The sequence below is a fragment of the Dysidea avara genome, chromosome 2 (assembly GCF_963678975.1).
Source record: "Dysidea avara chromosome 2, odDysAvar1.4, whole genome shotgun sequence".
NCBI classification, from domain to species: Eukaryota; Metazoa; Porifera; class Demospongiae; order Dictyoceratida; family Dysideidae; genus Dysidea; species Dysidea avara.
Window position 1 is genome coordinate 44,559,282 of NC_089273.1, and position 21,595 is coordinate 44,580,876.

Sequence of the window (21,595 nt, forward strand, 5' to 3'; positions counted from 1 at the left end):
TCTCTACAAGGTGACTTGTTTCTAGCTGAACTCTCTACAGATGATTTGTTTGCAGCTTAACTATCTACATGGTGGTTTCTTTGTAGCTGAACTCTCTACAAGGTAACTTCTTCTAGCTGATCTTTCTACAGGGCATATTTGTTTGTAGCTGAGTTCTCTACAGGGTGATTTGTTTGCAGCTGAACTATCTACATGGTAGTTTCTTTGTAGCTGAACTCTCTACAATGTGACTTCTTCTAGCTGATCTCTCTACAAGATGACTTGTTTCTAACTGAACTCTCTACAGTGTGGTCTGTTCATAGCGGAACTTTCTACTGGGTGATTTGTTTGCAGCTGAACTCTTTGCATGATTGTTTCTTTGTAACTGAACTCTCTACAAGATAACTTCTTCTAGCTGATCTCTCTACAGGGCAATTTGATTTAGCTGAACTCTCTACATGATGGTTTCTTTGTAGCTGAACTCTCTATTAGGTACCTTCTTCTGGCTGATCTGACTACAGCGTGACTTGTTTGTAGCTGAATTCCCTACAGAATAACTTGCAATGTAATATAATTGAGTAAATTATAAATGCAGCTGAATACTTTATTAGGGTGAGTGAGAGAACCATCATTAATAATTGATGAGAAAACATGCATGATTACAAACAAATTATATATTATGTGTCCTCGGACAACATGCGACCACATGTCTGACCAATAGTGGACAGCAGTGGGCATGGCAAGGAAAAAATATATATATTATAAATTTAGGTACAAAAATGTTCTATTAGAGTATCTCGATCTCGCATTTGTTACACGTAGTTGTCTTTCGAATCATAACTCAGTGGTTTGTAATCCGATTCTTCTGTACTACTGCAAGGACTTTCTATGATGATTATTCCAGCTACATACTGATTTTCAGCTCGTTGCTCTAAGCGGTTTTCCTGGTAGACACGAAAACTATTAGTTTTTTTTATTCATAAAAATCCATCGCGTAATTTTGACACAGGTCGGGTTTTGTGTCATATCTCCATGGTCTTTATCCCGATTCCTTTTAAACCACAAAAGGCACTCCTACGATGGTTGCTTCATCTACATATCAATTTTCAACTGATTCTTCAAAGGAGTTTACCCTGTAGGCGTGACAGACCTTCGACCTTATTTTACGCAAATAATCGGTCATAACTCCGTTAATGTTCATCGGATTCCTACCAAAGTTGGTGCAGAGATCCGCCTTAATGAGCCCTTTAAGTGTGCCAAATTTCAGCCCGATCCGAGTACGCATTCGTGTTTTATGGCGGATTTTGTGAAGTGTGCGAAATGAAGTAGAAGAAAAAAAACCGAAGAAATTAAAACGAAATTTTGTTCGCTCGTTTCTCGGAAATGGCTGGAGCGATTTTCTTCAAATTTGGTGTGTAGACTCCCCTTGCTGGCCGGAACCTCTTTAGCAAATTTGGTTCCAATCGGATAAGGGATCACAGAGCTACATAAGTGTGAAAATTGCGTTTTCTTTCTTCCTGTTATTATACTCACGGGTGGCACGCCGGCTTCTTGGGCCGCACGACACACTACCGTGTGTCTTGATTCTCCAGACTTTATCACAGGAATGACAATATGGACCACCCATTCAGATGGTATTGCACAATTTACAAGGAACTTTGTAAACAGCTGATGGAGAGGATTGCACAGTGATGGAGCACAGCTCTTGAGTATTCTTGGCCCTATTCCATCAATTCCCATTGCCTTTGTGGTTCTGGAACAACTTTAAACAGGCTTAATACCAGAATTCCTACAGACCTTCAGCACTCGTGCTGTAAAGTCTTCATAAATAATTAATAATAAAATCTAGACTAGCAAGGATGTTGTAGACATCATACTGAGTAAATTCCAGTTCTGTAAGAGGACTTAGCAAAATTGAAGTAAAGTTGTTCGCATCAATTGGGACAGTAGAACTTTGAGTAAATATTGAATAAAGGAATTTGTTGAACAAGTTTGTAGTCTGTGCATCACTGCTCCTACACTGGGTGTTAAAATAAACCAATTCTACTTGTCTTTGTGGTGTTGCAAATTATATTGATGTAACATTATGTGACTGAGTCTGACAAAATCAGTCTTATAGCCAGAAAATACATGCGTTCACTTAATATTGTGTATCTCCATACTTGTGTAATCTATAACAATTCTGCAAGTTTCAAGAAAATCACCATGTATTTCTACATAAGTGGTAAAAACAAATTAAGTAGTTATTATGTTCACAGAAATTTTTAAACTTGAAATTGAGGTCAAAATTTGACATGCTATAAGACTGATTTTGTCAGACTGGGTCACATATAGTTTTAGTATTTTGAGAAGTCACTTAATAGTTTTTTTTTCAAAGCTAACTCTAGCTACAATGATGGAATTCTGAAGTCTGTCTTCAGCATCTTGTAAATGCTTTATCTTATCCAAGTTGAACCACGATTTGGTTTCCTTCCCAGTGTTTTCAGACATTAAAGTTGATGTCTTATATCATTGTTGAACTATTATGGTTTGCTGTTATGTGTAGCTGTTTTGGTTTTAGGATCAAATAGCTCAAGGACATCCAGAATAGTACCCAAGCATAAGGAAAAATAGGCAATTTTTTATTTGATTTGGGATAACAGTAGTGAAATAAGGGAGGTCGCATACACATGAAGATAAACTAGTGAACATTTAATCCCTTCTTGAAGATGAACCGGTGAACATTTAATCCCTACTTCAGTGATTGAATTGGGGATTATATGTTTGCTAGTATATCTTCAGGTGCAGTATAGGCGACCTCGCTCCATTGTTTCACTACTTTTTACGCTAATCTTAAAATTCCTATACAGAAGAAGACTTTAGAAAGTTTACTTATGGCTCACAGAGAACTATTGTGATACTATTAGTAATACTTTTAGCATAATTACGATTACTTTTTACAGTTGCTTTAGTAATTACAATAACAATTGTGACTGTCTCTGGGAAAATCGGTCTTATCGCCCATTTAAAAGTATCGAGAAACATCGGTTTTAAATATTCAGTGTGTTGTAGCTGGCCAATGGTGGTAGTTACACATACCAAATTTTCACGCGTTTCTTACCTTCCTGATCATCCACTGAAGAAGTAGTCAACAGCTAGGTTTCCCACCATTTTAGATAGTTTTTAAACCAAGGCTGTCTGTATCAGGCAAGCTCCAGAAGGGTGGAAGGCAGCCAAGATGGTGTTCAAAAATTGAAAAGAAATGTGCTGGGATGAATTAGGCCAAGTTATAGGCCATTCAGGGCTCAGAACTGGCTAAAATGAAAGGAGACTTACAGCACAGGTCATTGTCCAACACCACGGAGCTGTACAGCCACACACAGCCATCACCTGGTTGGCCAGGGCTCCATCAAGACCCCAGACCACTAGTATGTCTCGCTACTGTGCTCTAAAAAAGCAGCCAGCAAAAGCAGGCCGCTTTACTCTGGTCGACTGTGGAAGTGAAACTTGATAGTGCATTCATTAGGCTTTGTGTGTTTGTGAAAAAATCTAATTTCCTGTCTTGGGCGATAAGAACGGTTTTCGTAGATCCAGTCACAATTACAATTGCATACAGCTTGTAGTACTGTGTTACTACTGTTTGTTAATTGACTGCTACATGATAGCAGCAGCAGTGTTACAAATTTCACTGCTATCAAGCCTGTTAAATATGCATACTTACCCAAATAAATTGTTCTGTCTTTAGTTGTGTACACAACTGACAATTAAACATGTTTTGTTGTAAACATGTGAACATAATGTAATTACAATGTTTTTGGTAAAACTGTTAAATTACAATGGTTTTTACAAAACCAAATAATGTAAACTTTTTAAAGTCACCTACTGTACTTCTTTTGTTTACTTTTTTTTGCAACATTGTTATGACTGTTAAACCCACACACATCAAATGCATTAGAAGAAACAATGTCTCCAGGCTTACTGTTTTCATTTGATGTGCGCCCCAATAGTGATGTAGCTATTGTACTTCATTTTCAGCTATATATGTTTAACCCATCATACACAGTGTTACAAATGAAGAACACTGTGAAAAAACAGCCTTTGTGGTTAATCAAGTCACAATGGATAACTCAGACGATACTCCAGTAGGGAAGCCATCATACTCTAGCCAACACACGTGTAAGGACAGCCCTAACTTCAGTATGTGGGGATATCCCAACACGTGTGTGAGGATATACCTGTACCAACACACATGTTGGAAATTCTGCACGCGTATACTGAGTGTATCCTTGCATGAAGTGTAACATGTAAATTTTCACACATGCATTTGTTTATTACATGGGTTTTCATGTTCAATACTCATTAGCATAACTGGTTGCAATATGTGTGCACTAAGTTCTATTTGAACGGTACTGTAGCAAGGATAAACCTCTTTAAAGCAAAGCTTACATATATACCTGATCAGAAAATTAATACCAGCACTAGTACTGTACAGCCTTCTTTTCTTACAAAACATGCAGGTGCTTTAGTGTAAAATGTTTAACTCATGTGAGTTGGAAAAACACATGTGTTTGGGTATCAGATCCAGGAAAGCAGTCTAGCCAGCTGTGAACACCACAGGTTAAAATCACACTTGTAAAGTTATAAAATCATTTGTAGCTGACATAGCAGTGCATTATGTAATGTTAACAAAAATCAAAAGGTAAATGCACTGTATTATAATTATGTCCTTTGTACCCTATAAACTTGAAGTGCATCAAATAAGCACAAACCAAGTTGATTTGTTGAGTCCTATTTCAAATAACATTATCTAAAATGTTGCAGACAGAGTGGTTTTACCCATGATAAAAATTGTGAGTAAACCCTAATAGTTTAAAACAAATCCACTAATACAATTGTGAAACTTTTGTGAAGATTGTATGTGAACAAGCCTACAAAATAGGGCATGTGAGCACAAACTATACCCCATCACATAACATGTCATATCTCAGCACTGGGATAGAATATGTTTATTCTGTAACTTGTATTTTATAGCCAACTGAATGTTGAACAACTGCCAAAAACTTCATGGCTACAGAGTCATGGAACACAAAGTTATGACACATCAACCTTTGAAAAAGTAGGCAATTTTTATGTGCCCACATGCCCTATTTTTGCAGGCCCAGTCATATATAGCAAATCTATGAGGTGGTAACACTGTAGCAAAATAATGAAAACTTGTTGCACTTCCATTAAAGCATGTGGATGACAATGGGAATCAAGGAATTTAGTTGTTTTTACCTACAATACAACCTGTGTGTACACATTATGACAGTTTGTAAAAGGAAAATAATAACTATGACAATAAAGATTATGTGACTGGAAGATAAATTCAAAGACAGTAAGACAAAATTTGAAAGTACTTAGCCTGATTGGCCTGATTTAGCTCAAAAGAAGGTATCCCAAAAACATTTTTACTACAAAAATTCATGACTTAGCTACAGAGGTGGATCCAGAATAGTCTGGAGGAAACAGTCCCCAGAAGCTGAAATGTTGTGGGACTGAAATTTTTGATGTTTTTATGTAGAGCAGTTTTATGTACAAATATCGCATAATACTGCTTTCTAAGTGGACTGTATAATATAATATTTTTAAAAATTGTTAATTTGGAAATGAAGTAGGGATCTATGTAACAAAAAGTAGTGCAACAAGAGATGAATGATGACATTGCAGCATAGGTCAGTGGGAAAGTCCTTACTTTGGCACATTAGTTATTATTTTGTTCAATGCCAAAGTAGGGACTTCCCACTGAGCTATGCTGTAATACCATCATTCATCTCTTGTTTCACTACTTTCTATTGTATAGATCATTACTTCATTTTTAAATTAACATTTTACTAGATTGTTTAGTTTTTTGTTGTGGCACAACTAGCTACAATGTAACTTGCATTAGTCCACTTGTATTTTCCATATCTGTAGGCATGGGGAGGCAAATGCCATCACTTATAATCATCTTTTGCCATTTGCTCAGTGAGAAGTGGAGTTCCCATATTCTGTGGTTATGGGCTGGCTTTGCTGTAGTTTGGAGTTCTCCTTGCAGCGCTCTTCAATAATATGTATCAGGGTATTGCATTCTAGATCCAAGCATCTCTGTGTCCCTTCAGCTGTTGACCTTGCTGTTGCTGAGGGGCACCTGTCTCCTTTAGATCAGTAGCGTTTTTATAATGTGTCTGCTTCTTTTTCTTATAATAATATGTCTACCAGAACAATGTAACTTGTAACTGTTCTATCATACATGACTGTTGTATTAGAGTAACTGTTGTATTAGGGTATCTAATGCAAAACAACCAAGCTGTAAAAAAAGAGTGCGGCCCTCAAAAAGGCTATGGTGAAAAAAGGTGTGAAATCCAAGGTGGCAGCCAAGAAATGGCTGTGATGGTAGGTTAATGGTAAAAATTTTAATAATAACAATTCAGGTGAATTTGGTGCCGCTTGGTCTTGGCACAAAATTCACCTGAATTGTTGTTATTAAAATTTTTACCATTAACCTACCATCACAGCCATTTCTTGGCTGCCACCTTGGATTTCACATCTTTTTTCACCATGGCCTTTCTAAGGGCTACACTCTTTTGTACAGCTTGGCTGTTTTGGATTAGATTTCACTTCTTTTTGTATAAGTATACCCCAAAGCACCTTAGGGCTTTTAACCTATCATTTTTTTCTTTACCACAAGAAAAAGAAAAGATGAAGCAGGGCGATTTCTTTGTAGCTGAACTCTCTACAAAGTAACTTCTTCTAGCTGATCTTTCTACAGGGTGATTTGTTTGTAGCTGAATTCTCTACAGGGCGATTTGTTTGCAGCTGAACTCTCTACATGGTAGTTTTTTTGCAGCTGAACTCTCTACAATGAAATTCTTCTAGCTGAACTCTCTACTGGGTGACTTGTTTCTAGCTGATCTCTCTACAGGGTGACTTCTTTCTAGCTGAACTCTTTACAGCTAATTTGTTTGCAGCTGAACTCTCTTACATGGTGGTTTCTTTGTAGCTGAACTCTCTACAAGGTGACTTCTTCTAGCTGATCTCTCTACAGGATGACTTGTTTCTAACTGAACTATCTATAGGGTGATTTGTTCATAGTGGAACTTTCTACTGGGAGATTTGTTTGCAGCTGAACTCTCTACACGATGGTTTCTTTGTAACTGAACTCTCTACAAGGTTACTTCTTCTAGCTGATCTATCTACAGGGAAACTTGTTTATAGCTGAATTCTCTGCAGGGTGATTTGTTTGCAGCTGAACTCTCTACATGATGGTTTCTTTGTAGCTGAACTCTCTATTAGGTACCTTCTTCTAGCTGATCTGAATACAGGGTGACTTGTTTGTAGCTGAACTCCCTACAGAATAACTTGCAATGTAATATAATTCTATAATGGAGTAAATTGTAAATGTAGCTGAATGCTCTATTAGGGTGACTGTTCTGTTAGAGTATCTCGATCTCGTATATGCTACAGGTAGTTGGCTTTGGAATCATAACTCAGTGGTTTGTAATCCGATTCTTCTGTACTACTGCAAGGACTTTGTACAATAATTATTCAATATACACACTGATTTTCAGCTCACTGCTTTAAGCAGTTTGCCTGGTAGGCGTGAAAACTAATAGTTTTTTTATTCGTAAAAATTGATCACATAATTTTGACAAAGGTTGGGTTTTGTGTCATGGCCTTTAACTAGATTCCTTTCAAACCACAAAAAGGCACTCCTACGATAGTTACTCCATCTACATAGCTATTTTCAGCTCATTCCTTCAAGAGGTTTACCCTGTGGTAGGGTCCGCAATCCGAAAAATCAACTTCTACAAATCAATCCCCCTACCATTGTGGGATGTTCATTGTAGTATCCCATTGCTTGATCCACCATGAAACCGGAGGCATGATTGTTGTCTTCACAGAAATGTTGTTTTCAGTATCCCACAAGATGCAAAATTTATTTTTTAAATTTCGTGCTCCACACAAAGGACCGGATGAAACTTGCTACTTAGCCAAATCGTATCCAGAGTTGTTGTAGTTGAAAAATACGCACAAAAATAAGTAAATGATTTGCTGGGTGCCCGGCACAGGGTTGCTTTCTTTGAAAAAACAGACAAAGAGATACGAAGTTTCGAATTCAAACTGCCCTACCACCCAGGGCAAGAGAAGTCAACTCTTCCTCATAGTGTTTCGATACGGTTGGGTGCATAGTCTGTCTATACTGTTAGTTTGGAAAGGATCTGAGACTTCTCACCATCTGGGTGACGAGCGTCAAAATTTTCTGCAGCATCAAAGAATTGTGTCACGCTTTCTAGTCATTTCCAGCGCTTCTGCAGCCACAATAATCATCAATTATAAACTAAAACTATGGCAAAAAAGATGTCCCTGAACATTTGGTAGCAGCGGTTGTCAATTATTATTTCATCCACGGCTTCCACGCCTCGCTCTAAGCTATGTATCAAGGGAGGTATCAAGGGAGGCAGCAAAATCGTCCTAATTTGACTTCACCTCTCATGCTCCACAGCAGCTTCAAATCTTCACTAGATCACCCTACATCACCATTATGCTGCAAAACATCCAAAAACAAACCGAAAAAAGCACAAAATCTTTCATTTTTGATTCGAGCTGGGTGGAGCTCCTGGTGAGCTGCTGGTATACTGCATCATATGAAATCACAGAAACACTAACTACTATACTACTACCAAACGTTTTGATCCATCATTTATCATCATTCTAAACAAAATTAAGTGACCATTGTGGCATCAGAAGTACTGGAAAGCACTTTGGTACCATTGAGAGAATCCCTTGAAATGAGGCACGAAAATTTTGACGTTCTTCACCCAGATGGTGAGAAGTCTCAGATCCTTTCCAGACTAACAGCATAGACAGACTATGCATCCAACTTTATCACATCACTATGAAGAAGAGTTGGCTTTTCTTGTCTTGGTTGGTAGGGCAGTTTGAATTCGAAAATTTGTGTTTCGTTTTCTGCTTTTCGAGAGAAAGCAACCCTGTGCCGGGAATCCAGTGAATCATTTGCTTATTTCTGTGCGTACTTTTAAACTACATTGACTCTAGATAATATCTAGCTAAGCAGTAAGTTCTATCCTGTTCTTTGTGTGGAGCACAAAATTTTAAAATAATTTTTGCTTCTCACGAAATACTAAAATTGATATTTCTGTGAAGACGACAATCGTGCCTCCGGTTTCATGGTGGATCTAGCAATGGGATACCACAATGAACATCCCACAATGGTAGGGGGTTCGATTTGTAAAAGTTGATTTTTCGGATTGCGGACCCTACCTGTGGGCGTGACAGACCTTCGACCTTATTTTACGCAAATAATCGGTCATAACTCCGTGAATGTTCATCGGGTTCCTACCAAACACAGTACTGAGACTCGCCTTAATGAGTCCTTTAAGTGTGCCAAATTTCAGCCCGATTGAAGCTCGCATTCGTGTTTTATGGCTGATTTTGCAAAGTGTGCGAAAAGAAGAAGAAAAAAAAACAAGAAAAAAAACCCTAACTTTGGCCGCTCGTATCTCGGAAATGGCTGGAGCGATTTCTTCAAATTTGGAATATGGACTCCCCTACCTAGCCGGCACATCTGTAGCATCTTTGGTTTCAATCGGATAAGGAATCACGGAGCTACAAAGGTGTGAAAATTGCATTTACTTTTTTTTCCTGTCAATATACTCACGGTGTGGTGTGCCGGATTCTTGGGCCGCACGACACTCTATCGTGTGTCTTGATATCTCTGGTCAACCAAGGGAGTGTGCAGCTAGCTAGACCAAAAAGGAATGAGGTGATCTTGTTTACTGTTAAGTATAGCTAGAATGTTAAGAGGTGGGGTCTCCATAATCTTTTGCCATTAGTCCACCTAGATCTTAATTTGAGGGGCATTGTACAAACATTTCACAAACAAAATCCCAATTGTTAAGTTGCAGATATCTAGCTAGTGTATCTCTTATAGTAGTGCCGGGAATGAAGCACTTCTGAAATCCAACTCTGAAATAACTTTGTGGCATCTACATAAGCTGCTGAAAGAAGGTGTTGATATGGAAAATTAATGTATTGATATGATTTTGTTGGATGAAGAAGGCAAGCAGCCTGATTGAAAGTAAAAGAAAAACAAGGCGCAGAAGGCCTACACTCGTCAGAACCCCAACAGACACATCCCACTGTTGAGTTTGTTATTGTGGCATAAATGGTGGCCGTGCACCGCTTTATTTGGCCTCTAGTCTTGTGACTGTGGTCAGTGAGGCAGTGAGACAGTGAGACTAAAATTCAAGTTCTGTCAATTTTTAAAAATTCTATATCCAGCCACCTATGTTTTGTTATATTTAATCTAATCCAAAACAGCCAAGATGTAAAAAAAGTTTGCGGCCCTCAAAAAGGCTATGGTGAAAAAAGATGTGAAATCCAAGGTGGCGGCCAAGAAATGGCTGCGATGGTAGGTTAATGGTAAAAATTTTAATAATGATAATTCAGGTGAATTTTGGTGCCGCTTGGTCAATTGGCACAAAATTCACCTGAATTGTCGTTATTAAAATTTTTACCATTAACCTACCATCACAGCCAGTTCTTGGCCGACACCTTGGATTTCACATCTTTTTTCACAATAGACTTTTTGAGGGCCGCACACTTTTTTTACAGCTTGGCTGTTTTGGATTAGATTTCACTTCTTTTTGTATTTATATACCCCAAAGCTGGCCTATGGCCTGCTTTGGGACTTTTTTAACCTATCTTTTTTTCTTTACCACAGGAAGAAGAAAAGATGAAGCAGATGTACTTTAAATATTTCTGATTTTATCAGTAAATGAACAAATTATATGTATAATACATATATTTATTACAGAACTGTCCATGGTGGTTTCTTTGTAACTGAACACTCTTCAAGGTAACTTCTTCTACCTGATCTCTCTACAGGTTGATTTGTTTGTAGCTGAACTATCAACAACGTAACTTCTTCTAGCTGTTCTCTCTACAGGGTGATTTATTTGTAGCTGAATTCTGTACAGGTGATCTTTTTGCAGCTGAGCTCTTTACAGAATGGTTTCTTTGTAGCTGAACTCTCTACAAGGTAACTTCTTCTAACTGATCTCTCTACAGGGAGATTTGTTTGTAGCTAAACTCTCTACTGGTGATTTGTTTGCAGCTGCACTATCTAGATGATGATTTCTTTGTAGCTGAACTCTCTACAAGGTAATTTCTTCTAGCTGAACTCGCTACATTGTGGTTTCTTTGTAGCTGAACTCTCTACAAGATAACTTCTTCTAACTGATCTTTCTACAGGGCAATTTGTTTGTGGCAGTATTTTCTACAGGGTGATTTCTTTGCAGCTGAACTCTCTACATGGTGGTTTCTTTGTACTGTAACTGAACTCTCTACAAGATAATTTCTTCTAGCTGATCTCTCTACAGGGTGATTTGTTTGTAGCTGAATTCTATACAGGTGATTTGTTTGCAGCTGAGCTCTTTACAGAATGGTTTCTTTGTAGCTGAACTCTCTACAAGGTAACTTCTTCTAACTGAACTCTCTACAAGGAGATTTGTTTGCAGCTGAACTCTCTTCATGATGGTTTCTTTGTAGCTGAACTCTCTACAAGGCAACTTCTTATAGCTGAACTCCCTACATGGTGGTTTCTTTGTAGCTGAACTCTCTACAAGGTGACTTCTTCTAGCTGATCTTTCTACAGGGTGATTTGTTTGTAGCTGATTTTTTTACAGGGTGATTTGTTTGCAGCTGAACTCTCTATATGGTGGTTTCTTTGTAGCTGAACTCTCTACAAGGTGACTTCTTCTAGCTGGTCTCTCTACAGGGTGATTTGTTTGTAGCTGAACTCTCTTCATGATGGTTTATTTGTAGCTGAACTCTCCACAAGGTAACTTCTTCTAACTGAACTCTCTACAGGAAGATTTGTTTGCAGCTGAACTCTCTTCATGATGATTTCTTTGTAGCTGAACTCTCTACAGATGATTTGTTTGCAGCCGAGCTCTCCACATGATGGTTTCTTTAAATTTGTAGCTGAACTCTCTACAAGGTACCTTCTTCTAGCTGATCTCTCTACAGTGTGACTTGTTTGTAGCTGAATTCTGTACAGGTGATTTGTTTGCAGCTGAGCTCTTTACAGAATGGTTTCTTTCTAGCTGAACTCTCTACAAGGTAACTTCTTCTAACTGAACTCTCTAAAGGGAGATTTGTTTGCAGCTGAACTCTCTTCATGATGGTTTCTTTGTAGCTGAACTCTCTACAAGGTAATTTCTTCTAGCTGAACTCTCTACATTGTGGTTTCTTTGTAGCTGAACTCTCTACAAGATAACTTCTTCTAACTGATCTTTCTACAGGGCAATTTGTTTGTGGCAGAATTTTCTACAGGGTGATTTCTTTGCAGCTGAACTCTCTACATGGTGGTTTCTTTGTGCTGTAGCTGATCTCTCTACAGGGTGATTTGTTTGTAGCTTAATTCTATACAGGTGATTTGTTTGCAGCTGAGCTCTTTACAGAATGGTTTCTTTGTAGCTGAACTCTCTACAAGGTAACTTCTTCTAACTGAACTCTCTACAGGGAGATTTGTTTGCAGCTGAACTCTCTTCATGATGGTTTCTTTGTAGCTGAACTCTCTACAAGGTAACTTCTTCTAGCTGAACTCCCTACATGGTGGTTTCTTTGTAGCTGAACTCTCTACAGATGATTTGTTTTCAGCTGAACTCTCCACATGATGGTTTCTTTAAATTTGTAGCTGAATTCTCTACAAGGTACCTTCTTCTAGCTGATCTCTCTACAGGGTGATGTGTTTGTAGCTGAACTATCTACAAGATAACTTCTTCTAGCTGATCTCTCTACAGGGTGACTTGTTTGTAGCTGAATTCTGTACAGGTGATTTGTTTGCAGCTGAGCTCTTTACAGAATGGTTTCTTTGTAGCTGAACTCTCTACAAGGTAACTTCTTCTAGCTGAACTCCCTACATGGTGGTTTCTTTGTAGCTGAACTCTCTACAAGGTGACTTCTTCTAGCTGATCTTTCTACAGGGTGATTTGTTTGTAGCTGAATTCTGTACAGGTGATTTGTTTGCAGCTGAGCTCTTTACAGAATGGTTTCTTTGTAGCTGAACTCTCTACAAGGTAGCTTTTTCTAGCTGATGTTTCCACAAGGTCACTAGTTTGTAGCTGAACTTTCTACATGGTGGTTTCTTTGTAACTGAACTCTCTACAAGGTAACTTCTTCTAGCTGATCTTTCTACAGGGTGATTTGTTTGTGGCTGAACTCTCTACAAGGTAACTTCTTCTAGCTGATCTCTCTACATGGTGATTTGTTTGTAGCTGAACTATCAACAAGGTAACTTCTTCTAGCTGATCTCTCTACAGGGTGATTTGTTTGTAGCTGAATTCTGTACAGGTGATTTGTTTGCAGCTGACCTCTTTACAGAATGGTTTCTATGTAGCTGAACTCTTTACAAGGTAACTTCTTCTAGCTGATGTCTCTACAGGGTCACTAGTTTGTAAATGAATTCTCTACATGGTGGTTTCTTTGTAACCCAACTCTCTACGAGGTAAATTCTTCTAGCTGATCTTTCTATAGGGTGATTTGTTTGTAGTGGAATTCTGTACAGGTGATTTTTTTTGCAGCTGAGCTCTTTACAGAATGGTTTCTTTGTAGCTGAACTCTTTACAAGGTAACTTCTTCTAGCTGATGTCTCTATATACAGGGTCACTAGTTTGTGAACGAATTCTCTACATGGTGGTTTCTTTGTAACTGAACTCTCTACAAGGAAACTTCTCCTAGCTGATCTCTCTACAGGGAGATTTGTTTGTAGCTGAACCCTCTACAGGTAATGTGTTTGCAGCTGAACTCTCTACATGATGGTTTCTTTGTAGCTGAACTCTTTACAAGGTAACTTCTTCTAGCTGATGTCTCTACAAGGTCACTAGTTTAAATGAATTCTCTACATGGTGGTTTCTTTGTAACTGAACTCTCTACAAGGAAACTTCTCCTAGCTGATCTCTCTACAGGGAGATTTGTTTGTAGCTGAACTCTCTACAGGTGATTTGTTTGCAGCTGAACTCTCTACATGATGGTTTCTTTGTAGCTGAACTCTCTACAAGGTAACTTCTTCTAGCTGATCTCTTTGCAGAGCGATTTGTTTGTAGCTGAACTCTCTACATTGTGGTTTCTTTGTAGCGGAACTCTACAAGGTGATTTCTTCTAGCTGGATTATCTCTTTCTGTAGTTGCACGAATTCCCTACAAGGTAACTTCTTCTAGCTGATCTCTCTACAGGGTGAATTGTTTGTGGCTGATCTCTCTACAGGGTGACTTGTTTGTAGCTGATCTCTATACAGGTTACTTGTTTCTAGCTGATCTCTTGAATTCTCTTTGGGTGACTGCTCTATTAGGATGACTGCTCTATTAGAGTATCTCGATCTCGCACTTGCTACACCAAGTTGGATTTCCTGTTATAACTCCGTGGCTTTAAGTCTGATTCTTCTACACCATTGAAGAGCCTTTCTAAGATGATAACTCCATCTGTACAGCGATTTTCAAAGCATTACCCCAAGAGGTTTATCTGGTAGGCGTAGCAAGCAGTCGTTTTTATTAGCTAATCTCGATTGCGTAATTGTTACACACTGTTGGTTTTTCGTTGTATCTTCCTGGTTTTTAGCTCGATTTCTTTCAAACCGCAAAAGGTTTGAGGTTCAATAGTTAACCTATTCACCCACCGATTTTCAGCTTCTTCCCATACGCGGTTTACTCTGTAGGCGTGACAACATATTGGTGTTATTTTTCGTGAATAATCGCTCATAACTCTTTGCCTGTTTATCGTATTCCAGCCAAAGTTGGTCCAAAGATGCGCCTTTATACCCCCCCCCCCCCCCCCCCCCCTTCTGTGTGCCAAATTTCAAGGCGATCGGATACGGCGTTCGCGTTTTATAGCAGTTTTTGTAAGTGTGCGAAAAGAGGAAGAAAAATAAGAAGGAAAAAAAAAACGAAGAAACTAAGCCAATTTTTGAAGTCACATATTTCGGGAACGCCTGAAACGATTTCGCTCAAATTTGGAATGTGGAGTGCTGAAGTTGGAGGAGTGTCCACAGAAAAAATTGTCTTGTTTCATCAAGGCAGCACAGAGCTACGGAGGTGCGAAAATTGCGTTTTTTTTCTTCCTGTCAATATACTCACGGGTGTTACACGCCGGCTTTTTGGGCCGCACGACACACTACCGTGTGTCTTGATACTGTTTTATATATTCTGTGGTATTATATGGACTAGTGCTATTCTGTAAAGGTGATTTTCGTTTCGTAAAATGTCTCTTGGATGATTTTTAAAGGCAGAATTTTAGGTGGTGCGCAATATTTTCACCACAATCCCTACTTAACGGTACTACTGTACCATTTGATACCAGTACATCAAAAGTTGTGTAGAGATAGGTGACGGTCATGAGTATAGTTCAGCTAGCTATATATATGTGACTGGATCTGCGAAAAGGGATCTTATAGTCTTTTCAATTGCATGTACTTGACTTGTGAATGCGGTAACAGCCTGAAATTTTAATCATTTTACACTCCTAACATAGCACTATTCCTGGGTATAATTTTAAGATAATAGGTTTAACACGTGGTGAGTTATGACTCATCAAACTTGGAGAAGCTATAAAACCCCTTTTTGCAGATCCAGTCACATAATGAGCCTACAGGATGGAATACAAAGGACCATGTGTAATTCATTTGAAAATATTCTTAGCAGACTAAGTGTTCCCATACACAAGCATGGGATAGTGCAGCAGTTGCTAGTTTCCATACTCACTTGGAAACTGGAGTATTCTCAATAGTGTTGTGTGATGACTGTTCTATTATAGTATTTGACTGACTGACTGACTGACTGACTGACTGACTGACTGACTGACTGACTGACTGACTGACTGACTGACTAATTGATTTCTTACAGTATCTCAATCAGCACGTGCCCCCTTTCCCCCCTCCTTGGTTCCACCACTGAGCTATGAATCCAAATGGATAAAAGCCACACAATTTAACTTCATGTGTCCACTCCATCTTTCTTGGCCATGCAATAAGCCAAGTGTCTTGGCATTGCATTCTCTGACTACATATCATGTATAAACTCTGCCATAATTACATAATATGATTCTATGTACTTATATGCACATTATAATTATGTACATTTATTGCATTAGCGGTTACAGTGCCACGATCAAGATTTTTACCTGTAAAGACCACCTCAGACTTGTTACTAATGAGATCTAACTTTTACATCATCGGAGATGATGGTTCATTGGAAATAAATCCTAAATGCTACGAGCCAACACAAGATAACTTGGATAATCCAAAGACAGCACGGTCAGCACCACAGATCAAATTGAGTGATGATTACTTCCAAAAGGTCTACATGTATACTTGTAACTTGTTAATGTCCATGGTGAAAAAAAATGTGACTGGGCTGGCAAAAACAGGGCACGTGGGCACAAAATACATCTCATCACATAACAGACTATTTCTCAGTACTAGTATAGAGTTTCTGCATTCTGTAAATTTTATTGTAAAGACAATTACATGTTTAATAAGCAATGAACATTGCATGGCTGGCTATAGCATAATGAAATCAAAACTTATGATGCATGAAAGTTTGACAAAGTCAGCAAAAATTTTATGTGCCCACATGTCCCTGTTTTCACAGGCCTGGTCACAAATATGGATGAACTAATGATGAAGTGTGCAGTTTATTAGACAAGAATGTAATTAGGCACATGTTAAAGATTTATTACACAAAAAAAGTTTAAAAGAAAGTTTGGAATATTATAAGCTACTGTAGCATAAATCATTGCAATTAAAGGTACTTAATCAAATATACAATTTGTACAAATTTAATTCGTATATACTTGGGTCATACAATTAATCAACAATTTTCCTTGTTGACACCTCAGATCAAAGGAAACCACAAGACTATATTCCACGCATTTCCCTGATATCATGATATTGCCCTGTGGTTAGGGTGATATCATGATAGTCCTGACCACAACTGCCTTTGATGCTGAGGCAGTTACAAGGCATTGGTTCCTTTTTATTATTTATTTAGAGCTACTTAAAGTTTTGTATTGTGGATTTGAGTTTAGCATGTTGGTTTAGTTAGGCTAGGCATTGTTTTGAAGGAAATAGAATTGAGTGAGTCAGCATTGCATAGTTCAGTTACTAGATGTCACTAAATCATCATTTTTGCAATGTGGAGATTGTTTTTATATATAGTACATATCTCTAGAATTCCTATGGATATAATTACATGAAAATAACAAGGAGAAAACATCCTGACCACCTGGTAGACTCCTGTAAGCGTTCGAGCGTAAATCGGATGGCTGCAGGTTCGAGGCTACCTAAGTCCAGTCATGGATATTTTCTCCTTTCTCCAACTTTTCAAACACATCTTCTGTAGCTAAAGTCCTTGAGCAGGCTGTAGGACCAGGTGTCCTACAGACCTTCAGCACTTCTGCTGTCCTACAGACCTTCAGCACTTCTGCTGTCCTACAGACCTTCAGCACTTCTGCTGTCCTACAGACCTTCAGCACTTCTGCTGTAAAGCATTAATAAATAAATAAAAATGAATATCAACTGCATGAAAAGATGCCTCAGACATTCCCAACCCGCACACCTACGTAAGTATTTACAAAAAATCAGACATCAGCTAGAAACTAGACACAATGTAAGGAGTTCAGCTACAAGCAAATCACCCTGTAGAGAGTTCAGCTAAAACAAATCAACCTGCAGAGAGATCAGCTACAAAAAAATCAGCTTGTAGGGAGTTCAGCTACAAACAAATTACCCTGTAGAGAGATCAGCCACAAACAAATCAACCTGCAGGGAGATCAGCTACAAACAAATCACCTACTGTAGAGAGATCATCTACATAAATCAACCTGTAGAGAGATCAACTAGAACTAATCACCATGTAGAGAGATCAGCTAGAAACTAGACACAATGTAAGGAGTTCAACTACGAGCAAATCACCCTTTAGAGAGTTTAGCTATAAACAAATCAACCTGCAGAGAGATCAGCTAGAAGGATCACCTTGTAGAGAGTTCAGTTACAAAAAAAATCATCCTGCAGATAGTTCAGCTACAAGCAAGTCATCCTGTAGAGAGATCAGCTAGAAGGATCACCTTGCAGAGAGTTCAGATATGAACAAATCACCTTGCATATAGTTCAGCTACAAACAAGTAACCCTATAGAGAGATCAGATCACCCTGTGGAGTGTTCAACTACAAACAGATAACCCTGCGGAGAGTTCAGCTAGAAAAAGTCACTCTGTAGAGAGAATCTTGTGGAGAGTTCATCTACAAGTAAATCACCCTTTAGAGACTTTAGCTACATTTCAAGTCACCCAGTAGAGAGATCAGCTGCAAACAAGTTATCTGTAATAGGGAATAATTGACATGTAATAAATATATGTGACCAGATTTTACAGAACCGAACTGACCAAATCGCACACCAGGCAAAATCAAACTAACACCACCAGTGGATAGCTACACTATCGTACTACAAGTTTTGACCCTCAGCACTACTCAAACTACACGAGGCTGGTTTTAACAGACGTCTTTTCTGGGTAGTGTGGAGTGTTCAAATGCCGGTTTCAGGCCTTGTGAAGGACCTGGCTTGGCAAGAATCAGTGGTTTACTAGTGGACAGCCTTATAATGTTGGCCAGACATGTTCTCTGTAGATTTTGCTACATATCAGCCACTAAGGAGCCAGCACAACCCTGTAATCTCGTGTCTGGACTCCAATTGTGGTCTGCCTCCATTTTGAGGTCTATCTTTTGCCCTCCCCGCCACCCCCCCAGCCTCCACCCCTTTGTGAGCACTCGTGATACTACTTTGCTCGTCCAACTGCTCAGATTTTCTATCTTATTTGGCGGGAAACTGTATAAGCAGCTACAAGTACTGGAAGTGGCTTGAAAGGTAACAGATTGATGCATCTTTTGTGTGAATTTCATACGCGTGCTTGCTATCCTTGGAGAGTTATGCTGGCTTCAATTCTTTAAAACCGTTTATCTCGAAACTTCTAATGTGCGATTTGGATCGTTTTTCCAAAACCAGTCACATATATATTGTATATAATATAATTTGTACATTTAGTGATGAAATCAGAATTAGTTTAAGTATATAAACTCTGCTTTATCTTTTTCTTCATCCTGTGGTAAAGAAAAAAAGATAGGTTAAGAAGCCTCAAAGCTGGCCATAGGCGGCTTTGGAGTACACAAATACAAAAAGAAGTGAAATCTAATCCAAAACAGCCAAGCTGTAAAAAAAGAGTGTGGCCCTCAAAAAGGCTATGGTGAAAAAAGATGTGAAATCCAAGGTGGCAGCCAAAAATAGCTGTGATGGTAGGTTAATGGTAAAAATTTTAATAACAACAATTCAGGTGAATTTTTTTGCCAAGACCAAGCGGCACCAAATTCACCTGAATTGTCATTATTAAAATTTTTACCATTAACCTATCATCACAGCCATTTCTTGGCCGCCATCTTGGATTTCACATCTTTTTTCACCATAGCCTTTTTGAGGGCTGCACTCTTTTTTACAGCTTGGCTGTTTTGGATTAGATTTTCATGTCATGCACGATCTCATGCAGGTATAACCTTACTTACTATTATGGTATCATTGTATCCTTTTTGCATGATTGTTGAACTTGTGTATTGTCACATACACTACTGGCTTTGTGGGAAAATGTTATGTGATTAGCATTACGAAAAAGAGTATTCAATGTAGAGCTTGGTGCAGTGGAAGGGTGGATAGCTAGGTAAATAAATGTATGGTATATATGAGCACATATGTGTAATTTAATCCTCTATAAATAGTGGCGGTTGCCACTATTCCCAGGGGTAGGCCCCAGCAACCAAAATGTTAACTTCATTTCATAACAAAGGATGGGAATATCCTACCAGAAATTTTATGGTGAGTGCAGTGGTTTTTGTCTGCTGATTTTTCAACAACCCAGGACAGCTGGGCACCACCAATATACTACCAAAACTTAGTAATCAGCAGTTTAGTATCAAAACTACTTAGATTTATGATCATTATACTAATTAACAGGCCTAGCCTGTTGTACTCTACAAGGAAGCTAAAACACTAGCAACATTGTGAACATAGTCTATTCACAATCATCTGGACTACATTGTTTACATGTGTTTGCCATATAAGTGAGTTTTGTGTGCTGGGCTTCAACACACATTATGGAATGTGCCATTAATAATTTAAAACATTTTCTTGCATGCTATATGAATGACAAAGCACTCGATGCTTGACCTCATTGCTAATAAGCATGTGGCTTCTTTAAAAGTATCTTGGACACACATCTCATGCTTTATTGTTTGTAGCAATGCTTTAACATGATACATAGTTTCATTTCCACTACACTTCATTCCAAAATTAAGTAAAGATTACGTCCATGAATTGTGTACTTGCTACTCTAATTATGCCACATATTTTCAGGTTGCAATGCTTGAATCAAGAATTCAGCAAATTCCCAACATCTTAAAGTTGGACCGTCTGGTAGTCGCAGGAAATGTAACAATTGGTATAAATGTTACCTTGAAGGTACATAATAAACAGCATGTGTACAGTTAACTTGTTGTTTAATTATCAATCAAAATATTTCCAACTACAGGGTGTTGTAATTATCATCGCTGATGATGGTAAATATATTCATATTGAAGATGGAGCAACACTAGAAGACAAACTAGTTCTTCAATCTAGAACATTAGAGTATTACTGAATTAATTAGTTAAAACTTGTGTGCTGAAACCTAGGGACTATTTATATGCATTTTGGCTAGTTCATGTAACAGTATTTTTGTACATGATCATTTTTGTAATACCCTTATGATAATCTTAATTTACATGCCCCCAAGCATTATAATTTTCTGTAAAGTGCTTAGAATTTTTGCATAAGTCATTGTTACACTATCAATCTTTTACTAGCTCACTAGATATATGTGCACTGAGTAAACTTGATAGATAACTAGCTAGTTAACCAATTCATATATACCCAATTATAAGCTTTGATATTATAATTTTGATGAGAACTTTAGCTGTAAAAAAAGAGTGTGACACCCAAAAAGGTAATAAATAGTTTCTTAACTGCATATTTGTAAAATTAATCAAAGTCATTAATATTGGTCCTACAAATTGTTTCATAAGGACATGTTTAAAAATAATTTTCCCATACAATAAATTACGTACCTTTCATATTCCAAAGCAACCCACGCACATGAAATACAAGTAAGTTTCATATCTGCTTTCTTTTTCGGTTGTGTCAATATATTAATTGCCAAGTTTGATAATTCATAACTCCTCACCTGTTTAACTTACCATGTTACAATTATATCTAGTAATAGTGCTGTGTTTGCTGTGTAACATGATCAAATTTCAGGCCGTTACCTTATCCCAAGTCACGTAATGGATTGCATGGTATATATGCAATTGGAAAAGCTGTAATACCTCTTTTGCATATCCGGTCACGTTTAGCCTATATGGATGTTCTTTTGAAGCACAGTACATCAGCTGCTTCTTGGCTGTTTTGGATTAGATATCACTTCTTTTTGTATTTGTATACCCCAAAGCCAGCCTATGGCCAGCT

The 21,595-nt window shown here is 38.1% G+C and overlaps 1 protein-coding gene across 1 annotated transcript in view; it reads left to right on the plus strand.

Annotated features, from left to right (window-relative positions):
- The window catches only part of LOC136245590 (UTP--glucose-1-phosphate uridylyltransferase-like), a 50,191-nt gene extending 29,246 nt beyond the window's left edge, over positions 1–20,945 (plus strand). The window contains exons 9-11 of the mRNA XM_066037094.1: positions 16,147–16,352; positions 20,450–20,554; positions 20,625–20,945. Of these exons, the coding sequence (XP_065893166.1) occupies positions 16,147–16,352; positions 20,450–20,554; positions 20,625–20,732 (419 nt within the window). The 3' untranslated portion in view covers positions 20,733–20,945. The remainder of the gene's footprint in view (positions 1–16,146; positions 16,353–20,449; positions 20,555–20,624) is intronic.
- The last annotated feature ends 650 nt before the right edge of the window (positions 20,946–21,595 follow it).